The sequence below is a fragment of the Salmo salar genome, chromosome 12, assembly GCF_965601325.2.
Source record: "Salmo salar chromosome 12, fSalSal1, whole genome shotgun sequence".
In the NCBI taxonomy this organism is placed as follows: domain Eukaryota; kingdom Metazoa; phylum Chordata; class Actinopteri; order Salmoniformes; family Salmonidae; genus Salmo; species Salmo salar.
The window spans coordinates 13718986-13738447 of NC_138302.1; the positions used below are offsets into that span (position 1 = coordinate 13718986).

General features: G+C 43.5%; 1 protein-coding gene across 1 annotated transcript in view; it reads left to right on the forward strand.

Annotated features, from left to right (window-relative positions):
- Positions 1–211: 211 nt before the first annotated feature.
- LOC106592550 (adhesion G protein-coupled receptor E5) overlaps positions 212–19462 on the forward strand; it is a 32195-nt gene continuing 12944 nt past the window's right edge. Inside the window, exons 1-9 of the mRNA XM_082958406.1 lie at positions 212–695; positions 8854–8976; positions 9524–9655; positions 15190–15233; positions 15359–15469; positions 15631–15784; positions 16006–16125; positions 16374–16594; positions 16893–17078. Of these exons, the coding sequence (XP_082814532.1) occupies positions 665–695; positions 8854–8976; positions 9524–9655; positions 15190–15233; positions 15359–15469; positions 15631–15784; positions 16006–16125; positions 16374–16594; positions 16893–17078 (1122 nt within the window). The 5' untranslated portion in view covers positions 212–664. The remainder of the gene's footprint in view (positions 696–8853; positions 8977–9523; positions 9656–15189; positions 15234–15358; positions 15470–15630; positions 15785–16005; positions 16126–16373; positions 16595–16892; positions 17079–19462) is intronic.

Genomic DNA, 19462 nt, shown 5'->3' on the forward strand with positions numbered 1-19462 from the left:
GAGAGATGATGAGAGAAAGAGAGGGGGGAAGGAGAGATGATGAGAGAAAAGGAAGAAGAAAGAGGGAGAGAAAGATAAGAAGAAGAGAGAAAGGGGTGAAATAGAAAGAGTGAGAGAAGGAGAGAGAGAGGGAGGAAAGAGAGAGATAAGGTGAAAAACAGAGAGGGGTAGTGTGAAACAGATAGAGAGGGAGAGTGTGAAATAGCGAGAGAGAGAGAGAGAAAGAGAGGGAGAGGAAGGAAAGAGAGAGAGAGATACGGTGAAAAACAGAGAGAGGGGGAGGAGAGAAGAAGAGGTGAAACAGAAAAAGAGAACAAGGAGAGAGAGAGATAAGGGTGAAACAGAGAGAAAGGGGGGAAGAGTGTGAAAAAGAGAGAGAGGAGGCGTTCTTTAACAGAGAGAGGGAGAGGAGAGGAGAGCTAAATAGTTGTTTTCTAACTCCATGTGGCTCACACTGAGAGGTGTCTCTAGAATATTTTATTTATTTTTCTTCTGTTCATGTTATCACCATGGATTCTACAGAATAAAAACCTTGTTAAACTGGGATTTTCTTCAATCTGAATTCAACAGTAAAACAGATTTAATCTCAGACTAGTTGTGGGACTAGTTTTATTAGGATCCTACTAGTTGTCTGGTGTGGATATAATACCAGTCTGTCTTTGAGATGGGGACCAGAACTCTTCTACTTATTCTGGGTGAGTCTAACGTTGTATATCTTTGGAACTTGACTATAGTGTCTATGTTTGGGTGTGTGGTTGTGTGCGTGTTTGTGCGTATATGTGCGTGTGAGAGAGTGAGTCTAACATTGTATATCTTTGTAACTTGACTACGTGTGTGTTGATGTGTGTGTTTGTGCTGATGTGTGTGTGTGTGTGTGTGTGTGTGTGTGTGTGTGTGTGTGTGTGTGTGTGTGTGTGTGTGTGTGTGTGTGTGTGTGTGTGTGTGTGTTTGTGCGTATGTGTGCATGTGAGAGAGTAACAAATAGATAGGAAGGTGGTATTTCATAATTCATTGTTAGTTATAGTTGAATGGCTACAGAATATTCCAACCATTTGCCAACCATGGATATAGAGTGAATGTTACAACCCTATCTAAGACATGTATAAACTACAAGACTATCTACAATTATGTACTGAACGAACACGATCCAGAGCATCCCAAACATGCTCAATGAGTGACATGTCTGGTGAGTATGCAGGCCATGGAAGAATTGGGACATTTTCAGTATAGTTCCTTGCAACATGGGGCAGTGCATTATCATGCTGAAACATGAGGTGATGGCGGCGGATGAATGGCACGACAATAGGCCTCAGGATCTCGTCACGGTACCTCTGTGTATTCAAGTTGCCGTCAATAAAATGCAATTGCGTTCGTCGTCCCGAGCTTATGACTGCCCATACCATAACCCCACCGCCACCTTGGGGCACTGTGTTCACAATGTTGACATCAGCAAACCGCTCCCGAACACGACGTCATACATGTAGTCTTAAAAATCGAAATCATTAAAATCGAAATCAATTTATAACATTTTTGACATGCGTTTTTCTGGATTTTTTTTTTGTTATTCTGTCTCTCACTGTTCAAATAAACCTACCATTAAAATTATAGACTGATCATTTCTTTGTCAGTGGGCAAACGTACAAAATCAGCAGGGGATCAAATACTTTTTTTCTCACTGTATGTTCAGGGTATGTTCTGTTATTCATTGCTGTCAGAATGTCACTGTTTCCAGGAAGCAACACAGTAACAGGACTGACACTAGTTGGCTATCTGGAGAGTCCCTGAATGAGTCAGAGCTGGGTTCAAATACTACTCGATATATTTTGCAAACAGTTAATCTGGGCTTCATTGAGTTTGCCTAGCGTAATTGAACCAATATAATAGTGTCTACAGTACAAACTGCCCATACAGCACTTCAGACAGGCTAGAAATGAAAGGATCTGAAATGTTTTAAATAGTATTTGAAGCCAGGTCTGATACGAGGACAGATTTCTCTACTTCTTAGCCTTGACTGAGTGAGCATAGCCTTGCTATTGAGAAAGACCGCCGAAAGCAGACCTGGCTCTCAAGAGAATACAGGATATGTGCACACTGCCACAAAATGAGGTGGAAACTGAGCTGCACTTCCTAACCTCCTGCCAAATGTATGACCATATTAGAGACACATATTTCCCTCAGATTACACAGACCCACAAAGAATTTGAAAACAAATCCAATTTTCATAAACTCCCATATATACCGCAGTGTGCAATCACAGCAGCAAGATTTGTGACCTGTTGCCAAAAGAAAATGCAACCAGTGAATAACAAACATCATTGTAAATACAACCTATATACATGTTTATTTATTTTCCCTTTTGTACTTCAACTATTTGCACATCATTACAACACTGTATATTACCATAATATGACAGAGGGGAGAGGGAGAGAGAGAGAGCTACTGACAAAAACATGAGATGAAATATACAGAGAAGGAGTTCAAGGGAATACCTACACTCTTAGAAAACATGCTTCCAAAAGGGTTCTTTGGCTGTCCCCATAAAGTGTTTTTACTTTTTGGTTCAATGTAGAACTCTTTTGGTTTCTATGTAGAATCCTCTGTTGAAAGGGTTCTACATGGAACCCAAAAGAGTTCTTCCTGGAACCAAAAAGGGTTCTTCAAACGGTTATCCTATGGGGACAGTGAAGAACCCTTTTGGTTGTAGATAGCACCTTTTTTTCTAAGTGTCAGTTGTACAACTGAATGTATTCAACAGAAATGTGTCTTCCGTGTTTAACTCAACCCCTATGAATCAGAGAGGTGCAGGGAGCTGCCTTAATCTACATCCACATCTCGGGAGGGACAGAGAGAGATGAAAACAGACAGACAGACAGACAGACAGACAGACAGACAGACAGACAGACAGACAGACAGACAGACAGAGACAGACAGACAGACAGACAGACAGACAGACAGACAGACAGACAGACAGACAGACAGACAGTTCAACATTTAGAATGAGAGAAAGAGAGAACAAGGAGAAAGGGAGAGGGATGAACTCTGACACAGTGTCTGTTGATGAAGGGAGGTAGTCTATATAACTTCATAAAGACCCTCACTCTCTCTGTGTGTGTGTGTGTGTGTGTGTGTGTGTGTGTGTGTGTGTGTGTGTGTGTTGTGTGTGTGTGTGTGTGTGTGTGTGTGTGTGGAAATGAAAAGCTGATATGTCTTGAGTCAATAAGTAATCAACCCCTTTGTTATGTCAAGCCTAAATAAGTTCAGGACTAAGAATGTGCTAAACAATTCACATAATAATTTGCATGGACTCACTCTGTGTTCAGTGATATATATACACATTATCATTATGATGGGGGTGGTGACATGCAAAACATAATGAAACAAATACCAAAAGATCGTTTTTGAGTGATATTCCCTTTTACATTTAGGAACCAAGCTATAATATCTCTGTCTTCTCTACTATACTTCAGTTTAGTAACCTAGCTATAATATCTATGTCTTCTCCACTATACTTCAGTTTAGTAACCTAGCTATAATATCTATGTCTTCTCTCCTATACTTCAGTTTAGTAACCTAGCTATAATATCTCTGTCTTCTCTCCTATACTTCAGTTTAGTAACCTAGCTATAATATCTATGTCTTCTCTCCTATACTTCAGTTTAGTAACCTAGCTATAATATCTCTCTTCTATCCTATACTTCAGTTTAGTAACCTAGCTATAATATCTCTGTCTTCTCTCCTATACTTCAGTTTAGTAACCTAGCTATAATATCTGTCTTCTCTCCTATACTTCAGTTTAGTAACCTAGCTATAATATCCCTGTCTTCTCCACTATACTTCAGTTTAGTAACCTAGCTATAATATCTATGTCTTCTCTCCTATTCATCAGTTTAGTAACCTAGCTAAAGTTGCAATGTGGAGAATAAGTATTTTACTAGTGATTATACCCATGTGCTTATAATGCACTAGCCTATGGAATAGAGTACCATTTGGGATAAACAAATTGTAAAAAAATTAAATAATAGCTGCATCCCAACGAGGTCCAGAGTGCCCGAGGCTAGTACTTTTCAGACCGGGCTAGTAGGAAACTTGTTGAATATCACTCTCTCTCTCGCTCTCTCACCCCCCCTTCTTTCTCCTCACACTCTTCTCACAGGTCTTCATTTCACTCTACTGGGGAATTAAGAGGCCAAAGGTTGTGACCCTGGCTTCATAGCCAAAGGGAGAACACTGTGTGTTGATATAGATGAGTGTAAAGAGTGGGACAGTACCCCACCCTGTGGAAGTAATGCCACGTGTTACAACACACAGGGGAGCTTCTACTGTCAGTGTCTACCTGGGTTCATATCCACAACGACTGTGAAATTCACTCCTCCAAATGGGGATTGTGAGGGTGAGTATTCAAATGTCTGAGTGTGTGTGTGTATGTGAATGTTACATGTCGAGGGAACGAACTATTAATTGTTCAGAGTCCTCTTATCTGTGCAGTATTGAGAGTTCATAGAGAATGTTAATAATCATCTACTTATTCTATGTGTAGGTGGGGAGGGGGGTGATAATGATATTATTCTATGTGTAGGAGGGGAGGGGGTGATAATGATATTATTCAATGTGTAGGTGGGGAGGGGGTGATAATGATATTATTCTATGTGTAGGTGGGGAGGGGGTGATAATGATATTATTCTATGTGTAGGTGGGGAGGGAGGTGGATAATGATATTATTCTATGTGTAGATGGGAGGGGGGTGGATAATGATATTATTCTATGTGTAGGTGGAGATGGGGGTGATAATGATATTATTCTATGGGTAGGTGAGGAGGGGGGTGATAATGATATTATTCTATGTGTAGGTGGGGAGGGGGGTGATAATGATATTATTCTATGTGTAGGTGGGGAGGGGGGTGATGATATTATTCTATGTGTAGGTGGGGAGGGGGGTGATAATGATATTATTCTATGTGCAGGTGGGGAGGGGGTGATAATGATTTTATTCTATGTGTAGGTGGGGAGGGGGGTGGATAATGATATTATTCTATGTGTACGTGGGGAGGGGGGTGATAATGATTTTATTCTATGTGTGGGGGGGGGGGGGGTGGATAATGATATTATTCTATGTGTAGGTGGGGGGTGGATAATGATATTATTCTATGTGTAGGTGGGGAGGGGGGTGGATAATGATATTATTCTATGTGTCGGTGGGGAGGGGGGGTGGATAATGATATTATTCTATGTGTAGTAGGGAGGGGGTGATAATGATATTATTCTATGTGTAGGTGGGGAGGGGTGTGGATAATGATATTATTCTATGTGTAGGTGAGGAGGGGGTGATAATGACATTATTCTATGTGTAGGTGGGGAGGGGGGTGGATAATGATATTATTCTATGTGTAGTAGGGAGGGGGTGATAATGATATTAATCTATGTGTAGGTGAGGAGGGGTGTGGATAATGATATTATTCTATGTGTAGGTGAGGAGGGGGTGATAATGACATTATTCTATGTTTAGGTGGGGGGTGGATAATGATATTATTCTATGTGTAGGTGGGGAGGGGGGTGGATAATGATATTATTCTATGGGGAGGGGGGTGGGTAATGATATTATTCTATATGTAGGTGGGGGGTGGATAATGATATTATTCTATGTGTAGATGGGGTGGGGGGTGATAATGATATTTGTCTATGTGTAGGTGGGGGGTGGATAATGATATTATTCTATGTGTAGGTGGGGAGGGGGGTGGATAATGATATTATTCTATGTGTTGGTGGGGGGTGGATAATGATATTATTCTATGTGTAGGTGGGGAGGGGGGTGGATAATGATATTATTCTATGTGTAGGTAGGGAGGGGGGAGGATAATGATATTATTCTATGTGTAGGTAGGGAGGGGGGAGGATAATGATATTATTCTATGTGTAGGTGGGGAGGGGGGTGATAATGATATTATTCTATGTGTAGGTGGGGCGGGGCTGATAATGATAATATTCTATGTGTAGGTGGGGAGGTTAGGGAATCAAGCCTTTCATTCTTTAAATCAGCTACGTTAATTCTGGAATACATCAAATACATAGACTGTCTTGAGGTACTGGAGGAGAGGATAGGGAGTCACTGGAGGAGAAGTTAGGGAATCACAGGAGGAGAGGTTAGGGAATCACAGGAGGATATGGTTAGAGATTCACTGGAGGAGAGGTTAGAGAATCACTGGAGGAGAGGTTAGGTAACCACTGGAGGAGAGGTTAGGGAATCACTGGAGGAGAGGTTAGGGAATCACAGGAGGATATGGTTAGAGATTCACTGGAGGAGAGGTTAGAGAATCACTGGAGGAGAGGTTAGGTAACCATTGGAGGAGAGGTCTCTACCCCATCTCTCTCGCTTCCATCTCCCTTCCTATCTATTCCTGTGTCTTTCCCCTTCTCTCTATCTTCCTGTGTCTTCTCCCCTCTCTCCCTTCTCTCTATCTTCCTGTGTCTTCTCCCCTCTCTCCCTTCTCTCTCTCTTCCTGTCTCTCTCCCCCCTCTCTCTCTCTCTCCCTCCCTCCCTCTCCTTCTCTCTCTCTCTCTTTATCTCTGTCTCGGTTCCTCTTGTAGACATCAATGAGTGTAGCAACAGCAATGCATGCCCCGTCAGCACCTACTGTAGAAAGACTGAAGGTGGCTACGAATGCATCTCTTTTCCGGCTTCGGGAAAAGAGGAGATGGGGATTGTAATGATGAGTCCAGAGTGGGTGTGGGTGTGGGGATGTCTGTGTGGGGATGTCTGTGTGGGGATGTCTGTGTGGGGAGGTGTGTGTGTGATGCGAGGGTCTCAGTTTAGCTTGTGTGTGTGTGTCCACTACAGATGAGGTTGAGTGTGCGTGGGTTCCCTCGGTGTGCGACACTGGGCATGTGCACAAACACACCTGGCCGATACTTGTTCGCTAGGGCTCAGTAACCACGACAACAACACTGCCCCCAGCACAGATGAGACAGCCAAGGCCATACTAGCCCTGACCCCTGCGCTCTGACCTCTAACCCCGACTCCTGACCTCTAACCACATGACCCCTATCTTTTGGCCGCATTCCAATCCAGTCATTTGCCTGAACTCACAGCTGTACCCATCACATGACATAGCAGAAATCTGATGCCTGACTGAGCTGTCAATGAGGTGGAGCGCAGCCATTGGTTGATACAATGCAACACCTGCCCATCTAGTCAGACAGGAACTCGACCATCAGCCAAACACATCATATGATGTAGCACATTTGATGACGTAGCACGCCACCATTGGTTGAAGCAATGCAACGACTGCAGTGTAGTCGGACTGGAATGTGACCCCGTACCCTAAACCAGTTTGAACTGTGACCCCACCACATCGTCTCGCATGCGGCAGAACTAAGACTCGGGGTGCATCCCAATAATCTCTCCTTTCTCGTGAAGTGTGCACTTGTTCACTTTCCTTCACAGAACTCACACTATTATGCCTCCACCAATCAAATGCTTTTAGGTTTGAAGTAGTGAACGAGTGTACACTTCAGAAGAAAGGAGAGAGAAGTGGCCTCATGGGTGGAATGTTTAATATTTTTCATAATTTCATAATTAATGAACACTTTTTTTTAACCCCCGAAAATCTGGTGTTTCTATGTCAAATTGTTTTGTTATATTTCAGTCTTCAGTGATGTATATAAAGTGTAATATCGGGATGCAAACTAAACATTTTATACATTTCAGCTCTATATCTGACATGATACAGGTGTCTTCTTTTTTTAATTACCTCTCTAGGCTAGGTGGGACGCTACCGTCCCACCTGACCAAAATTCAGTGAAAGTGCAGGGCGCCAAATTCAAACTACAGAATTGTAAATATTTAACATTCTTGAAAATACACATGCAACATGTCAAAATAAAGCTTAACGTATTGTTAATCCAGCCGCGGTGTCAGATTTCAAAAAGGCTTTACGGCGAAAGAAAACCATGCGATTATCTGAGGACAGCACCCCACTTTACAAATGCATAACAATAATTTTCAACCAGGCAGGTGGCGATAAACAATTAAACAATCAAATTTAAGACGGAGTATGTTATTGTCTTTACCGGAGATAAACAAAAAGAAGGCTCTATCTCATGGAAACACTACAGCCAAAATGGGAGCCCTTAGAAAAATTACTTCTTCTCCCTCATTTTTCCCAAAAAAAGCCTGAAACTCTTTCTAAAGACTGTTGACATCTAGTGGAAGCCCTAGGAACTGCAATCAGGGAGGATTTCGCCCAACAATAATAATGCCAGCCATTGAAATCAAGGTTATGCTGAATTGTTATTTTTTTGGGATGGTTTGTCCTCGGGGTTTCGCCTGCCATTTCAGTTTTATTTTACTCAGAGACATTATTTTAACGGTTTTAGAAACTTCAGAGTGTTTTCTATCCAGATCTACCAAATATATGCATATCCTAGGTTCTGGGCCTGAGTAGCAGGCAGTTTACTTTGGGCATGCTTTTCATCCGGACGTGAAAATACTGCCCCCTACCCAAATAAGTTTTTAAGCCCATAACCATGTGTGTAAGGTGTATATTTTTGTGTCAATGTTTAAGACTACCAAGAAACACTGTGTGACCCTGTTTTAGCCCACTGCAGTAAATCAATGGCACACAAACTGTGTGGATGGCTGACACCCCTCATCTAAGGTTGTTGTTTTGGAATGTTCTTTGTTTCTTCTTCTCTTTGTTTAAGACTACTCTCCTCAAGTGTTTGTGCATTCTCTCTCTCTCTCTCTCTCTCTTCTCTCTCTCTCTCTCTCTCTCTCTCTCTCTCTCCCTCCCTCCCTCCCTCCCTCCCTCCCATCTACCATCTCTCACGATCTCTCCATCTTTCCATCTCTGTGTGCAGACATGGATGAGTGTAAGGAGAAGACTGCTGATTGCCCCAACAACTCAATCTGTGTGAACACCCCAGGGTCCTACATCTGCAACTGTCAGTCTGGGTACACACTAACAGAAAGCAGGTGTAAGGGTGAGAAACATGCTTTTATCATATGGGACTCCTTTCACCGCGTCCTCGAATGAGGGGGGGTGTGTGTGTGTGTGTGTGTGTGTGTGTGTGTGTGTGCGTGTGTGTGTGTGGTGTGTGTGTGTGTGTGTGGTGTGTGTGGTGTGCGTGTGTGCGTGTGTACTGTGTGCGTGGCGCTCTGGGCATGTGCACAAACACACCTGGCAGATACACCTGTAACTGTCCATCAGGGCTCAGTAACCACGGCAACAACACATGTTATCCCTGACCTCTAACCACCGATTCCTGACCTTACCCACTGCAGTAAATCAGTAGCACATACACAGGTTGTTGTTCTGGAATGTACTTTGTTTCTTCTCTGTTTCTTATTTTTCTTCTCACTGGGATGTGTTCAGTTGTCTGCCTCCTCCTCACTTCTCTCCTCAAGTGTTTATGTTAATGCATTTGCACCCTCTCTCTCTCTCTCTCTCTCTCTCTCTCTCTCTCTCTCTCTCTCTCTCTCTCTCTCTCCCCTCCCCTCCCTCTCTCCCCCTCTCTCTCTCTCCCTCAGACACAGATGAGTGTAATGAAACCACTGGTATCTGTGGAGAGGGAGGGACCTGTCAGAACCAGGAAGGAAGCTACAGTTGCCTCTGTCTCCCTGGATACAGTAATTATGGCAAGAAACAGGCTAGGTGCTCAGGTGAGGAAAGACTCTGATACCATGATGCACTGCTTCCCGCGATACGGTACAGTAAGGTATGGTAACTTTGTCTGTCTTAGAAGAGGAACTAGAACAGGGTTCCTATTTGAACAGTCTTACATTACGTCTACATCTAACATAATATAACATACGCCGTCTAGCAGACGCTTTTATTCAAAAGCGACTTACAGCAAGGGAGTGGATACATTTTCACAAGCGTGGCCCCAGCAGAAATCGAACCCACAACCCTTGGCAATGCTCTACCAACTGAGCCACACAGGACCAAAAGGCTGTCTAGACCAGGGGAGTTAAACATACGGCCCATTAAACGATCTCAGTCAACATTTAAATGACTAAAACTTAACTGTGTTGAATTGACAATGGACTTACATGTATGTTCTCTCTCATCTGTCCAGTTGTTAACTCAAATCAAATCAAATTGCATTTGTCACATGCGCCGAATACAACAGGTGTAGACCTTACAGTGAAATGCTTACTTACAAGCCTTTAACCAACAATGCCGTTTTAAGACAAATAAGTAAAAAATAGACAAGTAAAAAATAATAATTAAAGAGCAGCAGTAAAATAACAGTAGCGATGCTATATACAAGGGGTACCGGTACAGAGTCAATGTGCGGGGGCACCAGTTAGTCGAGGTAATTGAGGTAATATGTAGATATAAGTAGAGTTAAAGTGACTATGCATAGATAACAAAACAGAGAGTAGCAGCAGCGTAAAAGAGAGGGGGAGGGGGGGGGGGGCAATGCAAATAGTCTGGGTAGCCATTTCGATAGCTGTTCAGGAGTCTTATGGCTTGGGGTTAGAAGCTGTTTAGAAGCCTCTTGGACCTAGACTTGGCGCTCCGGTACCGCTTGCCGTTCGTTAGCATAAAGAACAGCCTATGACTAGGGTGGCTGGAGTCTTTGACAATTTTTAGGGCCTTCCTCTGACACCGCTGGTATAGAGGTCCTGGATGGCAGGAAGCTTGGCCCCAGTGATGTACTGGGCCGTACGCACTACCTTCTGTAGTACCTTGCGGTCGGAGGCCGAGCAGTTGCCATACCAGACAGTGATGCAACCAGTCAGGGTGCTCTCAATGGTGCAGATATAGAACTTTTTGAGGATCTGAGGAACCATGCAAATTTCAGTCTCCTGAGGGGGACTAGGCATTGTCGTGCCCTCTTCATGACTGTCTTGGTGTTTGGACCATGATAGATTGTTGGTGATGTGAACACCAAGGAACTTGAAGCTCTCAACATGCTCCACTACAGACCTGTCGATGAGAATGGGGGCGTGCTCGGCCCTCCTTTTCCTGTAGTCCACAATCACAATAACTGTCATCCATCCAAACGAAAGCTAGACAGTCAGTGAGCATCTACAGTGGGGGAAAAAAGTATTTGATCCCCTGCTGATTTTGTACGTTTGCCCACTGATAAAGAAAGGATCAGTCTATAATTTTAATGGTAGGTTTATTTGAACAGTGAGAGACAGAATAACAACAAAAATATCCAGAAAAACGCATGTCAAAAATGTTATAAAGTGATTTGCATTTTAATGAGGGAAATAAGTATTTGACCCCCTCTCAATCAGAAAGATTTCTGGCTCCCAGGTGTCTTTTATACAGGTAACGAGCTGAGATTAGGAACACACTCTTAAAGGGAGTGCTCCTAACTGCAGCTTGTTACCTGTAAAAAAGACACCTGTCCACAGAAGCAATCAATCAGTCAGATTCCCAACTCTCCACCATGGCCAAGACCAAAGAGCTCTCCAAGGATGTCAGGGACAAGATTGTAGACCTATACAAGGCTGGAATGGGCTACAAGACCATCGCCAAGCAGCTTGGTGAGAAGGTGACAACATTTGGTGCGATTATTCGCAAATGGAAGAAACACAAAAGAACTGACAATCTCCCTCGGCCTGTGGCTCCATGCAAGATCTCACCTCGTGGGGTTGCAATGATCATGAGAACGGTGAGGAATCAGCCCAGAACTACACGGGAGGATCTTGTCAATGATCTCAAGGCAGCTGGGACCATAGTCACCAAGAAAACAATTGGTAACACACTACGCCGTGAAGGACTGAAATCCTGCAGCGCCCGCAAGGTCCCCCTGCTCAAGAAAGCACATATACATGCCCGTCTGAAGTTTGCCAATGAACATCTGAATGATTCAGAGGACAACTGGTGAAAGTGTTGTGGTCAGATGAGACCAAAATGGAGCTCTTTGGCATCAACTCAACTCGCTGTGTTTGGAGGAGGAGGAATGCTGCCTATGACCCCAAGAACACCATCTCCACCGTCAAACATGGAGGTGGAAACATTATGCTTTGGGGGTGTTTTTCTGCTAAGGGGACAGGACAACTTGACCGCATCAAAGGGACGATGGACGGGGCCATGTACCATCAAATCTTGGGTGAGAACCTCCTTCCCTCAGCCAGGGCATTGAAAATGGGTCGTGGATGGGTATTCCAGCATGACAATGACCCAAAACACACGGCCAAGGCAACAAAGGAGTGGCTCAAGAAGAAGCACATTAAGGTCCTGGAGTGGCCTAGCCAGTCTCCAGACCTTAATCCCATAGAAAATCTGTGGAGGGAGCTGAAGGTTCGAGTTGCCAAAGGTCAGCCTCGAAACCTTAATGACTTGGAGAAGATCTGCAAAGAGGAGTGGGACAAAATCCCTCCTGAGATGTGTGCAAACCTGGTGGCCAACTACAAGAAACGTCTGACCTCTGTGATTGCCAACAAGGGTTTTGCCACCAAGTACTAAGTCATGTTTTGCAGAGGGGGTCAAATACTTATTTCCCTCATTAAAATGCAAATCATTTTATAACATTTTTGACATGCGTTTTTCTGGATATTTTAGTTGTTATTCTGTCTCTCACTGTTCAAATAAACCTACCCTTAAAATTATAGACTGATCATTTCTTTGTAAGTGGGCAAACGTACAAAATCAGCAGGGGATCAAATACTTTTTCCCCCCACTGTATAATTCCAAAAGTAATGGAAGTATTTTGGAAAATTGGATGCCAAGGGAAAATATCAAATTTTAAGTGCGGCCCTCCGGACCTCGTTGAAGGTCAAATGTGGCCCATTGGCAAAATGAGTTTGACCCCCTGAACTAGACTGTTAGAGAGTTCACTACCCTCACTGATCCCCATGCTACTTCCTCAAACAGAGGTTACTGTTGTGCCACTGCAAACCGCCCCATAAGGACAGGTCTAGGTTCAGTTTTACTGTGTAAGCCTGGATAATGATGATCAGTAAGGGACTATATAAACTGATCTGAGTGTGGTGCTGTAAGGGCTGTCTTCAGGAAAAGTGGACCAAAATGCGGCGGAGTTAGGGTTCGTCATTTTTAATGTCACGAACACTATGCAATTCACAAAACAACAAAACTGACAGCCAACACAGTCCTGTCAGGTGCAACAACAGTGACAAGAACAATTACCCACGAAACACAAAGGACACGTAGGCAACTTATGTGTGACTCCCAATCAACCACAACCCTCTACAGCTGTGCCTGATTGGAAGTCACACGGCCAAAATCAATGAAACAATAAAACACACACTCCCTTCTGCCACATCCTGACCCAACTACACCCTCTACTGGTCAGGACGTGACAGGTGCTTATATTACAGTAGGGACTTTCCTCTGTTGCTGTAGATACCGTTATTCCACTGGCAGCTTCCTCTTTCTAGTACTGAGGCCCAAATGACACCCTTTTCCCTATATAGTGCACTACATTAGACCAGGGCCCTATTCCCTATATAGTGCATTACATTAGACCAGGGCCCATAGAGCACTATATAATAGGTTGTCATTTGGGATGCGTGCTAGGATGGTTACCGTGGTAACATTTCATCACTGTTGTGCTGTGGGTTTCTGGGTGTTTTGATCTCCAACTTCCTCTCTGTCTCATGTCTTCAGTTATATCTTAGTTAGTTGGTATCTGATGGTAAACATGGTTACCCATGGCAACAACTTGGATCTACTATGAGCATGATAAGGATGTGACAGTTTTCATTTGTATGTGTTGTGTTGTGTTATTGTGTGTGGTGTGTTGTATTTGTATTCATTAAGGATCCCCATTAGTTCCAGCCAAGGCAGCAGCTACTCTTCCTGTGGTCCAGCAACACTAAAGCAGTTTAAAAACATTACAAAACATTCACAACAGATTTCACAAATCACTAAGTGTTGCCCTCAGGCCGTTACTCCACTACCACATACAGTATCTACAACACAAAATCCATGTATGTTATCATGTGTGTGTGTGTGTATGCATGTCTGTTATCGTGTTTGTGCCTGTGCTTGTGTTGCTTCACAGTCCCCACTGTTCCATAAGGCATATTTTTATTCATTTTTTAAACTTACTTGATGTTGAATAGAGTTCCATGTAGTCATGGCTCTATGTAGTACTGTGTGCCTCCCATAGTCTTTTCTGGACTTGGAGACTGTGAAGAGACCTCTGGTGGCATGTCATGTGGGGTATGTATGGGTGTCTGAGCTGTGTGCTAGTAGTTTAAACAGACAGTGTGTTGTGTTATATTGTTATGTGTGGTGGAGTGTGTGGTGTGTTGTTGTGTGTGTTGTGGTGTGGTTTTGTGGTGTGTTGTTGTGGTGTGTTGTTGTGGTGTGTTGCTGTGGTGTTGTTGTGGTGGTGTGGTGTGTTGTGGTGTGTTGTTGTGGTGTTGTGGTGTGGTGTTGAGGTGTGTTGTTGTGGTGTGCTGTTGTGTTGTGTGTGTTGTTGTGGTGTGTTGTTGTGGTGTGTTGTTGTGGTGTGTTGTTGTGGTGTTGTGTGTGTTGTTGAGGTGTGTTGTAGTGTGGTTTTGTGGTGTGTTGTTGTGGTGTGTTGTTGTGGTGTTGTTGTGTGTGTTGTTGAGGTGTGTTGTGGTGTGTTGTTGTGGTGTGGTGGTGGTGTGTTGTTGTGGTGTTGTTGTGTGTGTTGTTGAGGTGTGTTGTGGTGTGTTGTTGTGGTGTGGTGGTGGTGTGTTGTTGTGGTGTTGTTGTGTGTGTTGTTGAGGTGTGTTGTGGTGTGTTGTTGTGGTGTGTTGTTGTGGTGTGTTGTTGTGGTGTTGTTGTGTGTGTTGTTGAGGTGTGTTGTAGTGTGGTGTTGTGGTGTGTTGTTGTGGTGTGGTGGTGGTGTGTTGTTGTGGTGTGTTGTGGTGTGATGTGTGTTGTTGGACTCCTGAGTGACGCAGCGGTCTATGGCGATGCATCTCAGTGCTAGCGGTGTCACTACAGACCCTGGTTCAATTCCAGGTTACATCACAACCAACTGTGATTTGAAGTCCCATAGGACGGTGCATAATTGGCCCAGTATCGTCCGAGTTTGGCTGGGGAAGGCCGTCATTGTAATTAAGAATTTGTTCTTAACTGACTAGCCTAGTTAAATGAAGATACAAATAAATTGTGTTGTGGTGCAGAAAAGATACAGGTGTGATGATTGTTGTTTGTCGTTGTTGTGTAGGTATGGCTGTGTTGTACTGTGTAGTGTTGATCCAGGTGTGATGGTATTGTTTTGTGTTTCCTTCAGTACTGACCTGTGACCAGTTCAAAGTGGATGAGACTCCTGGACAGGTGAGTTCTAAACCCTGACACCTGTGTTTTAATTAATACATTTAAGTACTATCTTCTGGCAAGACAGTGTATGTCTTGCTATAAAGGTTTTTACCCACATGAAGTCAATGAACTTCTCCTCTCAGACTGTCCCAGGTTTATCTGGTCTCCTGTCTCTGATGAGGAACAGCTGTCTGGCGTTAAGTAACTCTGGGGACGCAGCCGGAAGGAGACTGACTGGAGAGATCCTACTGGAGGTTAAAAACGCACACACACACACACACACACACACACACACACACACACACAAATGCAAGGACTCACACAAGCATGCACACCCACACACGGTGCAATCATGCATGCATGTACACATATACACCTCGTTCACTCACTTCCTGTTTCTACTTCCTGTGTGTAGAATGTATTCACGGAGATAGACGGTTTCCTGTCTCAAGGTATCCTAAGCAACAGCCGGGAGGTGAGTGGGTTGCTAGGCACCGTGGAAGACGCCATGAGGTTCATCGGGCCGCAGCTCAGAGACAACCACACCACCATGGAGACAGACAACACAGGTAACACACACACACACTCCTGAACACACACACACGCACACGCACACACATGAACATGCATACACTCACACACACACACACACACACACACACACACACACACACACACACACACACACACACACACACACACACACACACACACGAACATGCACACACACACACACTCCTGAACACACACACACATCCTCCTTCACCTTTCTCCTTGTCCTTGTACACAGAGGCTGAGATTGCAGTGAGGAGGGGACAGACTCCGCCCACTGGGCCAATCAGCCTGGCCAATGACAACGCTCGACTGGACACCAGCTGGGAGACAGCCACCGGCAACGGGACGTACACAGGTAGGCTACTCTTCATCACCATCATCATCATCATCATCATCACCATCATCTCCATAACTAAGTACTCTAACTTTTAGTACCAATAACCTTCCAAAACTTCCCATGTTGCCCAGAAATCCTGGATTCCGTATTTCCTATTTATTCCCTCTTTATTCCAGGAATCTCCCAACAAGGATACCTGAAAAACCTGGGAATTTTGGGAAAGTTACAAGATTTTTTGGTAACCTGATTCATTCTGTGCTTCCCAGGTTTCGCACTGGCTGGGTTGGTGTGTTACAAGACAGTGGAGAAATCTGTCAACAACTCCTTCCAGTACCTCACAGACACAGACACAGACACAGACACAGCAACCGCCACAGCATCAAAGCCTAGCTACCAGATCAGTTCCAAGGTGGTAACAGCTCTCGTCAGTAACCCAGCAACAGAACACCTCACCCAGCCTGTCATCCTCACCTTCAAACATCTACAGGTATCATTTAATAATATTATAATAGCTGATGTTAATATATGATGTATGTAAATATTATAGCATATTATAATTGTACAGCTAGAGCTAGGACCTTTTCACATAATGAAGATGGCCTAACAGAATGACTGCTTTCTGAAATGAAGAAACATTTCTCTAAAAAGTGCTAAGCCAATGTTCTCTCTCTCTCTCTCTCTCTCTCTCTCTCTCTCTCTCTCTCTCTCTCTCTCTGTTTCTCTGTCTGTCTCTCTCTTGCTGTCTCTTTCTCTCTCTCTCTCCCTCCCCCCTCCCTCAACCCCAGGTGAGGGTGGAGTCATCAGAAATGAACTATACCTGTGTGTTCTGGTCGGAGGGGCGTGTCCATGAAGAGGGAGGGGCGTGGTCAAGGCGTGGCTGTACCAAAGTCACGTCTAACGCTACACACACCGTGTGTTCCTGTACCCACCTTAGCAGCTTCGCTGTTCTCATGGCCCTCTACCCTGTACAGGTATAAACACACACACACACACACACACACACACACACACACACACACACACACACACACACACACACACAAACACACACACACACACACACAGACACACACACACACACACACACACACACACACACACACACACACACACACACACACACACACACACTGGGTGATGTCAATATAATGCTCCTTACCCTATGTTGTCAGTTGAGTATGTTGAGTAATGAGTTAAAGGCTGTGTTGTTTTCAATCAACTGAGGATAGCTGAAGATGCTTAACATTAACTGAGGATAGCTGAAGATGCTTAACATTAACTGAGGATGGCTGAAGATGCTTAACATTAACTGAGGATAGCTGAAGATGCTTAACATTAACTGAGGATGGCTGAAGATGCTTAACCTGTCTAGGATAGGGGGCAGTATTTTCCCGGCCGGATGAAAAACGTACCCAAATTAAACGGCCTACTTCTCCGGCCCAGAGTCAAATATTTGCATATTATTATTAGATTTGGATAGAAAACACTCTAAAGTTTATAAAACTGTTTGAATGGTGTCTGTGAGTATAACAGAACTCATATAGCAGGCAAAAAACTGAGAAGATGACAACCAGGAAATTAACTGTCATCCAATTCCTTGTCCTTGTTTCACCTCTCCATCAAATGTATACCATCTTATGTGTCACGTTACACTTTCCAATGCTTCTATTGGCTATCAAAAGGCGCCAGAACGTGGATTGAAGCGTCTGCTATCTCTGGTCAGCTCACAGGACCTCTCTTTGTGAGTGGTCAGCCTAGTGGCTCAGAGACAGGAGAGGCGCACGCACTGAGGACTCCATGATTTTCTTCACTTGTTTGAATCAATACAACTTCGCCCGGTTGGAATATTATTGCTATTTTACGAGAAGAATATCATAAAAATTGATTTTAAACAGCGTTTGACATGCTTTGAAGTACGGTAATGGAATATTTTCAAATGTTTTGTCACGATATGCGCCACGCGCGTCACCCTTCGGATACTGACCTGAACTCACGAACAAAACGGAGCTATTTGAATATAACTATGGATTATTTGGAACCAAAACAACATTTGTTGTTGAAGTAGAAGTCCTGGGAGTGCATTCTGATGAAGAACAGCAAAGGTAATCCAATTTTTCTTATAGTAATTCTGAATTTAGTGAGCGTCAAACTAGCTAGCCATGATGGCCGGGCTATCTACTCAGAATATTGCAAAATGTGCTTTTGCCGAAAAGCTATTTTAAAATCTGACACCGCGATTGCATAAAGGATTTCTCTATCTATAATTCTAAAATAATTGTTATGTATTTTGTGAACGTAAATCGTGAAGAATTTAGCAAATTCACCGGAAGTTTTCGGTGGGTATGCTAGTTCTTAGCATCACATGCTAATGTAAAAAGCTGGTTTTTGATATAAATCTGAACTTGATTGAACAAAACATGCATGTATTGTATAACATAATGTCCTAGGAGTGTCATCTGATGAAGATCATCAAAGGTTAGTGCTGCATTTAGCTGTGTTTTGGGTTTTTGTGATGCATGCTAGTTGCTAAGATGAATGCGCGTTTCTAGTATAACTGTTCCCAGGTGACCACTAACAAAAACTCCTCCTGTTTTTCGCCCAGAGAGTGCAGAGACGCCATTCAACTTTCTGGCGCCTTCTAAGAGCCTATGGAAGCCTTAGAAAATGTCACGTTACAGCAGGGATGCTGTATTTTTAATAGAGATGCCACAGAAGGAGGACAAATTGTCAGACAGTGCACTTCCTGTATGGAATCTTCTCAGGTTTTGGCCTGCCATATGAGTTCTGTTATACTCACAGACACCATTTAAACAGTTTTAGAAACATTAGAATGTTTTCTATCCAAATCTACTAATTATAAGCATATTCTAGTTTCTGGGCAGGAGTAGTAACCAGATTAAATTGGGTACGTTTTTTATCCGGCCGTGAAAATACTGCCCCCTATACCTTAAGAAGTTAACTGAGGATAACTGAAGATGCTTAACATTAACTGAGGATAGCTGAAAATGCTTAACATTAACTGAGGATAGCTGAAGATGCTTAACATTAACTGAGGATAGCTGAAAATGCTTAACATTAACTGAGGATAGCTGAAGATGCTTAACATTAACTGAGCTCTTTGTCTTAAATGGTGTTGAAGGCTCTTCAAACCAAACTAGCTAACTTTGTTAACCTGATGAACAGACTAATTCTCTCTTTCCCTTCCTCCCAACATCTTGATGTTATACAGTGGTGATTTTAGCATGTACATCTTGGTGGGGCAAACCCAAATAAATGTGGGATGCATTCAGCAAGCCACTACACAACACAACACTAAACAATACATGAATTGCACTATAACGGTGAGAAACGGTGC